The sequence below is a fragment of the Sinohyriopsis cumingii genome, chromosome 7 (assembly GCF_028554795.1).
Source record: "Sinohyriopsis cumingii isolate HCF-2022 chromosome 7, ASM2855479v2, whole genome shotgun sequence".
Taxonomy (NCBI): domain Eukaryota; kingdom Metazoa; phylum Mollusca; class Bivalvia; order Unionida; family Unionidae; genus Sinohyriopsis; species Sinohyriopsis cumingii.
The window spans coordinates 27928504-27940805 of record NC_142967.1 but is presented as its reverse complement, the minus strand read 5'-3'; the positions used below and the strand labels follow the sequence as shown (position 1 = coordinate 27940805).

Here is a 12302-nt window from a genome sequence, read left to right as displayed (position 1 = left end):
AACAAAAACACGCAGTATAAACAATGTTTAAAGTTACCAAAGGACCTCTGAAAAATTAAGGTGGTACCATCCTGGCTGGACTATGGCAATAAGATGAGGTGGGCCTGTTTGTTTATCTTTTAATCAAGTTGGGAACAGTTCTCAATGAAAAGCTTTTTCTAATCAAGTTCTCTTCTCTATAAATTACCTTTATCATCAAGATACCCAACCTCTGAAAGATCATTGAAAACATTACTCCAAGAGGATTCAGCAAGCGTAACATTCACCATGTCACTAGATTTTGCACGTGAATGTGGATATATTCAAGTATTATTGGTGATTCACAATAAAATAAGATTTTCTTTTGTCAAAAATTAATGACATTCGTGAAACAATAACTATCAATGTAAAAACTCAATTTTAAACAATTGTTCTATTAGTGATGCCAATATTTCATTGCAAGTAATAGTAAAAGTTCTGCTCATTCTTGAGTAAATGTCTGAGTGCTTATGAAAACATATTAACTTTGGAACTCCTTTCTCCCAAGAAACAAAGCTTTTCATGCACCAAGCACTCCTTTTGCTTGCTTCCTTTGCTATTACTGATCATGACTGCAAATGAGTACAATACAAAATGTTAGATACTTTAGCTGTTACTTACATGATATTTATTACAGTGTGCAAATGGTAAATTGAAATGAGTTGACCAGACACACTTCTCTGACTGCTAGGTTTAATTGCAATACAAGTTTTATCATGTGCTCTGGTAACTTGTGAAAATATCTGGTTAACCTGAAAGGAGCTGAGCCATGGGATTTTCCATCCTGTATCCTGCTCTCTCCTTTCATTTTAGTGTACATTCACCATCTACCAGCATTTATTATATTAAATACCAATGTTTTCCAAATTACTTTCTTTCCAAAAGAACAAATCATAATTAAATGAGAGGCTGCTTATTTGCATAAATTTAGTCTCTTTTGTTAATCTCAAAATAAATCAAATCTTCTTCACCAAAGGCGTGACTTTAACTTGAAAATACGTTACACTAACGTCGGTCAAATACATTACATTGCAACTTGGCCAGTTATCTCAAACTTTGAATGTTCTCATTTCTAGATACATTGTTTTAAAATAGATATTCATTATCAATATACAGTTTTATCAACTCCTGTAACACTGCTAGCACCAGCAGAGACATGGGGTGGGCATCCACTAATGAAAAATTATAGGGCTATTTTTAAAACATTATCAGACAAAGAGGCTAAAAACAAAAAATATTTTTGTGTTTAAAACAAATAAATGAGACAATGAAAATTATCAATAGAAAATTCCAAATTCAAACAAGTTTAAGAGTTCTTCATTGGAACTGATGGCCTAAAAAGAAAGCATTTCCAGGAATTCAAGAAAAGTCCATTTTTTTTTCATTTTCACTGCTGAGAATAGAAAATATCTGATATATAACCAAATTCTCCCCAAAATGTGAATTTTAACCAAATTTGAACACTTCTTGAAGTTGTTGTTGTTGTTGTAGGGTTTAACGCCATTTTTCAGCACACAATAGGCTATACATGGCAGCCAGTATCAATGGTGGCGGAAGAACCCGGGAAATCCCCGGAAAGAACCACCAACCCTCGAGAAGCTACTGGCAAGCTTTCTCACATACCCACATTGGCCGAATCCGAGACTTGAACCCACGCAGACAGAGGTGAGATGGCAGTGATCCGTAACGGAGAGCGCTTTCAACCACTCGGGGCCCCACTTCTTTAAGTAATCAGTACCAAAAACACATATAGCATAATGCTTAGGTACTTTCAAGACTATACTGGTCCCCTCTGATACGTTAAGCAAGCTTCCCATCTGGCTTATACAGCCCCTATCTTCCACAACACAAGAGTTGCCTGATGAAACCACAAGCAACAAAACCACACCTCTCACAAGATTTGCCTGATGAACTCCTGAGCAACAAAACACAACATTCTGAGCTTTAACATTCAGAATATGCTGGTAAAATGGTTAAACATAATAACCTTGAACTTCCAGAATATGCAGGTAGAACAATTCATATTCGGTACCTCATTGTGGTTCATGCTTGCAGGTTCCTCATCCAGACTAATATTCTCTCCACACTAATATACAAAGCCTTAATATAAATCAAGGCTGACTTTATATTATAATTAATCTTCTGATGAAAGCACATATTGAACATGGGTTTCCATTTATTAGGAGTAGCAATAACAAGATTTTGATGAAGGCTGCAATTTATTAGGAGTAGCAATAACAAGATTTTGATGAAGGCTTCCATTTATTAGGAGTAGCAATAACAAGATTTTGATGAAGGCTTCCATTTATTAGGAGTAGCAATAACAATATTTTGATGAAGGCTGCAATTTATTAGGAGTAGCAATAACAAGATTTTGATGAAGGCTTCCATTTATTAGGAGTAGCAATAACAAGATTTTGATGATGGCTTCCATTTATTAGGAGTAGCAATAACAAGATTTTGATGAAGGCTGCAATTTATTAGGAGTAGCAATAACAAGATTTTGATGAAGGCTTCCATTTATTAGGAGTAGCAATAACAAGATTTTGATGATGGCTTCCATTTATTAGGAGTAGCAATAACAAGATTTTGATGAAGGCTGCAATTTATTAGGAGTAGCAATAACAAGATTTTTGATGAAGGCTTCCATTTATTAGGAGTAGCAATAACAAGATTTTGATGAGGGCTTCCATTTATTAGGAGTAGCAATAACAAGATTTTGATGAGGGCTGCAATTTATTAGGAGTAGCAATAACAAGATTTTTGATGAAGGCTTCCATTTATTAGGAGTAGCAATAACAAGATTTTGATGAAGGCTTCCATTTATTAGGAGTAGCAATAACAAGATTTTGATGAAGGCTTCCATTTATTAGGAGTAGCAATAACAAGATTTTGATGAAGGCTTCCATTTATTAGGAGTAGCAATAACAAGATTTTGATGAAGGCTTCCAATTTATTAGGAGTAGCAATAACAAGATTTTGATGAGGGCTTCCATTTATTAGGAGTAGCAATAACAAGATTTTTGATGAAGGCTTCCATTTATTAGGAGTAGCAATAACAAGATTTTTGATGATGGCTTCCATTTATTAGGAGTAGCAATAACAAGATTTTGATGAAGGCTTCCATTTATTAGGAGTAGCAATAACAAGATTTTGATGAGGGCTTCCATTTATTAGGAGTAGCAATAACAAGATTTTGATGAAGGCTTCCATTTATTAGGAGTAGCAATAACAAGATTTTGATGAAGGCTTCCAATTTATTAGGAGTAGCAATAACAAGATTTTGATGAGGGCTTCCATTTATTAGGAGTAGCAATAACAAGATTTTTGATGAAGGCTTCCATTTATTAGGAGTAGCAATAACAAGATTTTTGATGATGGCTTCCATTTATTAGGAGTAGCAATAACAAGATTTTGATGAAGGCTTCCATTTATTAGGAGTAGCAATAACAAGATTTTGATGAGGGCTTCCATTTATTAGGAGTAGCAATAACAAGATTTTGATGAAGGCTGCAATTTATTAGGAGTAGCAATAACAAGATTTTTGATGAAGGCTTCCATTTATTAGGAGTAGCAATAACAAGATTTTGATGAGGGCTTCCATTTATTAGGAGTAGCAATAACAAGATTTTGATGAGGGCTGCAATTTATTAGGAGTAGCAATAACAAGATTTTGATGAAGGCTTCCATTTATTAGGAGTAGCAATAACAAGATTTTGATGAAGGCTTCCAATTTATTAGGAGTAGCAATAACAAGATTTTGATGATGGCTTCCATGGTGGCAATGCTGTATGTCAGATTGAAGCCTTATTTTTAAATACTTAATACCAATACAACATCATAAGAGGTCTTCATGTGAAAACCCATTGTCGATTGTCTTTTCATCTAGTAGGCTAAAATTCTGAAAATGTTTTTTGGGGAAATGGAAAATAGTGGCATCCATAAAATTCAACCAGCCTAAGTGAGGTTATTTAGAAAAATACCCACCCACCCAAACTGGTTTTTGTTTCTGCAACAAAAGTCAAACCCATTATCAGCCTGCCCAACAATTGGGTTTCTGTACTGAGAAATTAATTCCACATATTTGAGAAACCATCCACAGCTAGAATGTTATTTTGAACACTTATGTCTTACTATGACTATATGGTCTTAAAAAAGTAAAAGAAAAAATTGAAATGCACCAAGCTGTATAAAATTCAACAAATAACATATCTCCCTAGAATACAAAGTGAAAATGAAAAAAAAGGAAACTAGAGGTATTGTGAATTAAATTCTAAATAATCATAAAATTACAGAGACAAGTGCAAATAATTAAAGTTCTGAATAAACTTTAGTGGAAATCTGAATCAAGTCCAACACTTAAATGCTAATAATGATACTAATAAGAAACCCAAACACATTCAAGTCAAGTAAAAACTTGATTTTGGACAAATTTACATCCAACATACAATGTTACATTACAATAAGATATAATGAAATAAAAAAAATTCAAACAAAATAATTAACAAATAATGCAAATTAAATACACATAACAGACTAAATTTTCCTCTTGAATACTGCTTTGGAAAAAATGTAGGATATTCGCTACACATTTTATCTTCTCTCCGTTTTCTATCCATGATCATCAACCATGTATCCATGCTATCAAAATAAGTAAATCTTAAATCATTTCTGACCATTTTATGCATCTGTGACACAAAACACATTCAATTCAAATGAGGCTGATTACTAATACACCACTCCCTCGATAACTCGCGCACATCAGGGTCCAGAAACATCGACCACACTATAAGTGAGGCACGAGTTATCGAGGGACCTATAAAATAAGCCCAAAACCAATAAAGTGATTGACGACATAATGGAGAAATAAGGGGTGGGGTGGGGTGGCAGATTATACTGTTGAATACTCACTTTATAATCGTTCTGAGATTAAATGTTAATAAATATCTCTTCATAACGGTGTACTTTATTATTTCCTGATAGGACAACATTAATTTTAGGATAAATTACAGTATATTGAGGCGATCATCGAAAACATTATTCCACGTGGTTTCCGTTCGCTTAACATGTGTACAACTTCACACATTCTGTACTACGTCACTAATTTTTACGTTGAATTGGATACATTCTAGTTTTATTGTTTGATCCAAATTAGACTTTTTTATATACAAAAGATCGACTCTTTTCGAGAAACAGTGTCAATCAAACGATAGAAAGATAAATATTTTGAATGTGATAGAAGTAAAATGGAAAACAAAAAAAAAAACAAGGGTTAATCAGTACAGACATATTTAATTGGTCTACAAATTTAAAACAACGTAAATTAGAACAAGTTAATACTTGCCGTTTGTGCCACGCTTGACAAATATCAATTCACTTTTTGAAAACAGTTATTTTTTTGTGTGTGTTACTCCTTGGTTTGTCTGCCGCCGAGCAAAATCCCTCAGATTTCTCAACTGCATGAGCTTTACGTAGTCAACATTTTGGGTCTCCAGCCACCTTACGGCAATATCAACATATCTGATTGCTTCCTGTGTAGAGGGGTGGGGGGTGCAACATCTGCATCTGCATCACTTTCAACACTTGTGTTACTCCAGTTAGAATCGTCTTCTGCTGCAAATTTGTTCGCTATAGAAATAATTATAGTTTCATCTGACATGTATTCGGCTGTGGGGCAATCATTGTCAGCACAAATCCACTCCTCCATATCATCAAGAGAAACGCCCATCTCAGGACCATGAGTCTGTACGAATTTCTCCCAAACAGCCTTGGCATTAATGACATCAGTTTCACTGAAACATTCAAAGTCACTATCATCGTTGTTGTCTCTGTTACTGTTTTGCTTTACGTCAAAGGCAGCTCCAAGGCCCTTAATCCAGCACCGAGGTCTCTTGTAATCGATTTTTTTTAAATGCAACAAACACTTCCCCAAGTTGTTGATCAAAACAAAGCCGGCATGTACATGTAATTAGGTTCTCACAGAAGTACTCACGGGTTTCGATGTGACAGTCGATTGACTCTTTTCATGTTTTCAATGAAGAGAATATGTTGTGATTATAATGTTTACACTGAAACGGAATTAAAGGATTAGAACGTGACTTTCACACAGGAAGACGTTTAATTGGTGTTTATTTCATTCTCTGTTGCCACCTGTTAGCATTTACCAGAAGTTTTCATTGATCGCTATTTCACCAGACTGTTTATTTACAGTATACTGACAACTATTTATCATAAAAACTTACATAATATATATCTTTAAACAGAGGTCTCACTAAGATTTTAAAACTGGGTCCATCTACCTCTGAAGTCAATCACTAAATATCAGTACATTTTCTCACTCGGCCGCTAGTCAAACGCCTTTGAACTAGCTGCCTAGCTGTTGCATCATGTTCTTTTTTTTTTAATGTACTCTTATAAAATGGCAACAGTACATCAAAGAGTCTTTCAGTCACTGAATTCTGTCATTGTAAATATCAGCACAGTTAACTGATCAACACATTTTCCCACAAAGCAGGTGGCTGAAACAGGACCGGCAAATCTTATTTTCCCGCGCACCTATTACATGCATACGGAGGACTCCCGCCTCAGTGATTTTCTGCGTCCCAGATCAAAAATTGGCGCCCAAATACGCGTAATTAAGCGTTTTCGAGATCTCTGAAATTAATTCTTCTTTAGAACTTGCAAATTTCAAAATATGGATTATATTTTTATGGGCATTAATCACCATTTTCGATGATAAAATGAGCAATGTATCAAGGTTTAATTTATCAATTCTTATTGTAATTTTTTCATGTTCAGCATATTTTAAAGATATTTTAAATACATTTTCTCTGGAAAAAATCGGGAGCCGAGACGGACACCGCGTTATAAGCGGGATCGCAAGTTATCCGGGTGCGAGTTATCGAGGGAGCAGTGTTGCTGAATCAACACAGTATTCCTTCATTTAAACACACTGGGGTGGTTACAATCCCAAAAACGGCTGAGTCAACACAGTATTCCTTCATTTAAACACCCTCAGGTGGTTACAATCCCAAATGAGTAGCTGAATCAACACAGTATCCCTTCATTTAATCCCTCTAAGGTGGTTACAATCCCAAAAACGGCTGAGTCAACACAGTATTCCTTCATTTAAACACCCTCAGGTGGTTACAATCCCAAAAACAGCTGAGTCAACTCAGTATTCCTTCATTTAAACACCCTGAGGTGGTTACAATCCCAAACACGGCTGAGTATTCATGAGCACATATGCAACCAACTGATACTCTTTTCTAAAATGTATGATTATCAGACAAACTAGGAAGCTTGTTTGTCAAACTTGGTCAGGTTCTCTTGAACAGTTTTTAAGTCATTTAAAAGGTTTTATATTTTAAAAAACATACAGTAGCCATAACTGATGGTTGCTATGTATAACTTGTTCACATTTTAAGTTACCCAAACAATATTGCTTTATGCCAAAGTTGGTAAGAAGTACTTGAAACATCATCATTTCAGGATGCTTCCTGTCAAATTTTGTCTATCCATTTTGAGATGAAGTTGTTGAAGGTTTTTCTGTTTGCCATGTCTCATTTCAGGATGCTTCTGTCAAATTATGTCTATCCATTTTGAGATAAGTTGTTCAAGGTTTTCTCTTTGCTGCAATGTCTTCATTTCAGGATGCTTTCTTTCAATTTTGGTTGAACTCCACCGAAAAGCTGTTGAAGAGTTTAAAGGTTTCTATTGTTTAGTAATAGCAGCCATACTGGATAGCAGATCGGTTCAGTTGTATAAAATAGTTGTGTCGTCAAATGACAATGCTTTCTGTTAAATTTGATACAATTATTTTAAACAGTATTTGAAAAGCTGCATACAGGTTTTCTAATTTCAGTAATGGAAGGCATATGGCCAACCAGCACCACTGTTAAGTGACCTTTATGCCTGGATATTCTGTGTCAAGTTTGGTTAAAACTGGTCAGGCAGTTTTCATAAGTTTAAAACAGGCTTTGAATTTTATGGTGGCATTATCTGATGATGAATCAGTATCACTTATATAAACTTCTGTCAGGATTCTTTCTGCCTAATTTGATCAAACACTGTTTGAATTAGGGGAAATAGTTGTTTAAAGGTTTTTCTAATTTTAGTAATGGTAGCCATATTTGATGGCTGACTGGCGTAATTTGTACACAATGTTTTTTTTAAAGGTCTTACACCAAGAAGCTATGTCTTGTTTGCTTGGAACTGGCCTGATGGTTTTAGAGAAATCATAAATAGTAACTGTTACACAAAGGGACATACCATAACCTCATTTAATGTTACAGTCAGGGGAGTTAAAAAATCAAAATATAATCCATGTTACAAATCATTACTAGAATGAAAGGTGAACATGTGGTGAAATTGTATCTACAGGTGACTTTGATTTAGGAGAAAGACTGGTAGAAAGATATTGGGAAATAAGTATCCCTTGTACTGTCGCAGAAAAGCCTGGTGATAAGGTAAATGTCCATTTACAAAATATTATCCCAACATTTGACAAATTTACTGAATGAATAAGGATTTTCTTTGGAAATTTCTAAGTGTGTCCTGTATTTAGTGATATACTTAATGCATTTGACTCTGGTGCTGTTACCTGTTTGTTTGGGGTCCAAAGTCTGTATGTGGGCTGGCATGTGTCGAAGAGCCAGGATCCTTAGGTGAGATTCAAGTGATTTATCATACCTGGAATGGAAATTTTGAAATACATTAAATTTTATAGTATTACTTAATTTAATTCCATATTAAGGAAAAACTAATTAATTAGAAAAGGTTTTACTTGGACTGTACAAAAAGTTTCAGGTCAGAAATGTTTAAAAAGATAGGAGCAAAGAAAAGGGATAAATTTATTTCACACCAACAAGAAGATATCACCGAGTAAATAAAGGATTTTCATTTCCAATGAATGAATAATGGATATACTTCAAACAGTGGGTGAAAATATTTAAGTTTTTCACCCACGAGATGAAATATATCTGCTATTCACTTGATAGCAAGCAAAGTATGTTTTTTATTTTATGCCTAAATGTATTGGCTAGCAAGATGTTCTCTGTGTGCAAACTATATATAAAGAATTAAGTAGCAGATTTTTTTACTGAATCCTGCCCGATGTCTGCAATTTACCATTTATTTTTTGCAGTGTTTTGTGATTATTCACACAGAAAATGTAAACAGTTACATGATTCTCCTTCCGAATTCAAAGTAAAATAGCACATTAAGAAAAATACAATTATTTGTACCTTGTTCGATTTGAATTGGAATCAGCTTTAACATGGGCAACCATTTTACTGTAAGGCCAAGTAAGCATCTAAGAATAGATTCTGAATTTCACCGTTATCTTATTATCGATGCAGCAGTGAAATTATTTGTCATAATTGAGGGGCCCCTGAGTGGCTGAGTGGTCTAAAGTGCTAACTGCTATGGATCACCACCATCTCACCTCTGTCTGCGTGGATTCGAGTCTCGGATTGGTCTATGTGGGTATGTGAGAAAGCTTGCCAGTAGCTTCTCGTGGGTCAGTGGTTCTTTCCGGGGTTTTCCCCCATGTTCTTCCTCCACCGTTAATACTGGCCATCATGTATAGCATATCTTGTGCTGAAAAATGGCACTAAACCCAACCCCCCCACAACAAAATTTGTCGTAATTCATGCTAAAGAATGAGCACTTTTATTGTACTTGGAAAATCTAGTAATTCATGGCCAAGCATAAACTAAAATCAAATAATTTATATTTTTAATACCTTTGGCAAATATACCTGCTAAATCATGGCCAACCTATACAAACTAAGATGCCCCACAGGAATATATACCTGCTAAATAATAATAATAATAATAATAATAATAATAATAATGTGGACTAAGTAGAGCACCTAAGTTTTGGAAGCTCTAAGTGCTTTACAATACTAAATAACACATACAAATTTAAACAACAACAAGATTACAAAATCAAACACCATGAAATTACAAAACAAAAACATGCTGATATTAAACAAGGAAGAAAACATTATTAAGTCTTCAAGTATCTTACTGTAGTCAAAATAGCTGAGTTATAAGAGTACTCTTGAATGAGATCAGTGTCCTTGCACGTAAAGTCAATGGGCAATCCATTCCACAAAGCTGGATCCTAGTACTCAACACTATATGACTTCATTTTAATATGTGGGAATACTATATACATGCTATATCACAAGGCAACAACTTGCTAAAACCATGCCATAACAAGAACACCACAAATAGCTAAAATCAAAATATCTGTTGGGGGTTACAAAGTGATGGTCTGGCAACTGCTTCACATTATACTTTGTTGTGACTTTGACCTTAGGCATTTGTTGTGACTTTGACCTTAGGCATTTGTTGTTTCTTTGACCTTAGGCATTTGTTGTGACTTTGACCTTAGGCATTTGTTATGACCGAATTTAGTTTGGAACTTTACAGTAAAGAAACACAACATATGTTTTATAGTGTAATATGCACGAGGCCCTCATGTCAACATAAACAGGCAAATTATGCTAAAATAAAGTTATATCAATGCAAGGAAAGAAGACAGATTGACTCCCCATTCATGTTTTGTTCTAGTTTTATTTACTGCTCTATAGGTATGCATGACTGCAAGCATTACAATAACAGTTATGAATGACTGCAAGCATTACAATAATAGTTCTGCATGACTGCAAGCATTATAATAACAGTTAAACTGCTTGTGATTTGTGGTATTTAGAAAAGTGATGCATATCAGTATGCCTGGGTAATATCATGTCTTACCAACTGCCTGTGATTTGAGATATTCAAAAACTCAGGTTGGTCAACTGCACCCACATCACCTGGCTACGAACTTTCGTAACTTACACTGTACTGAACATAATACAGCAGCTGATGCAGAACTTATATCACTTTCAAAAACCTGAACACAGAACCTCGGAATTGTTATCACTACTGCGACCAGAAAATTGATTGATAGCTAAGCCATATCCACCAAGACAAAAACTTGAACACAGAACCTCATCATTTTTATACAAGCATTGCCAGCTGGTAAGTGACACCAGTTGCCTGCCATATCCAAGAGACACAAGCAAATCACGAATCCAGTAGCAAGTTAATGAAATGCATTCAAGATCCCAAACCCTCAAGTCTATTAATATACTGATTAAGTTTCTTTTGTCTGCCTTCATAGCTGCTTGGTCTTCTTAACCTCTCTTCTATTAACAACCATATATTCACAACTGAACAAATTCCACAAATTCATCAGTTGCCTAACTACATTTACAGCAATTTTTAGTACATGAAGCAAACTAACATTTTGGATGGTGCATTTATCATTGTTGATTTTTTGATCCCAAAGATTCATACAATACACATGTATACATGTAATGAACAATTCCAATAAACTTTGTAAAGATTGATACTGTTATAGTGAAAGATAAAGTCCAAGAAATCAAGTGGCCATATTCCAGGAGCTTCCTGAATGCTTATCTTGGTTATCATATAGCTATATCACAGAAGCAATCAGAATGTAGAGTCTAGGTTTTCAAAGTTACCACAATGTCAGGTCTGGGTTACCAACGCTAACAGGATGCTGGGTCTGGATTACCATTTAGTGAATTCTGATAGCTGTCAGATTCAACACTGAAGTGTGACTCGTTATAAATTTTTTCAACAAAGAGAACAAGAAAATTATTTTACAGGAGGCTAGCTAACAATGACTCAGTACCAACAGAAACTCGAAAATCCCGTAGCTTAATATTTAAATGTCTACCCATAATTACTGAATTTAAACAGGTCTATGTAATTGTTTTCATTATAACCAAATACACTGCCATAATATTTTTTTAAACTGCTGGACCCTGGCTGTAATTTGAAATTATTAATAAACTGATGATTCTTCTTAAAACCTACTAGTATCAATTATACACATGTCATTAAAATTAGAGCATGTGTCACAAAACCATTGTTTGTACAAGTGGTCCTTGCCCCACACAAAAATGAAAACAAAACGAAAACAATATATTTCTAAAAAAACAACCGCGTTTGTGTTTCTCCCAAAAATAAAGAAAAAGTGCTATAACAGCATCATAATCTAATCAAGGCATCTCATGATGCATCCAAAAATGCATACGAACTTGCACTTGTCTACGTAAGTGTTTTCTGCTGAATTGTACTATGTTTTTGTAAGGCATCTTGAGAAGATAAAATATTAATAATATTTTTAAAATAGGTTCCATATTCATGAACTTTTTTAAAGTATAAAACATGCTGGAGGTCTTAACCCCAAATCCAATTCAA

At 34.6% G+C, this 12302-nt stretch overlaps 1 protein-coding gene across 2 annotated transcripts in view; it reads right to left on the bottom strand.

Moving 5' to 3' along the window:
- The window catches only part of LOC149794937 (DNA replication complex GINS protein SLD5-like), a 78659-nt gene that overhangs the window by 40312 nt on the left and 26045 nt on the right, over positions 1 to 12302 (bottom strand). For both annotated transcript variants that reach the window (XM_089964600.1, XM_089964599.1), the window contains one exon: positions 8621 to 8709. In XM_089964600.1, coding sequence (XP_089820726.1) covers positions 8621 to 8709 — 89 coding nt within the window. The remainder of the gene's footprint in view (positions 1 to 8620; positions 8710 to 12302) is intronic.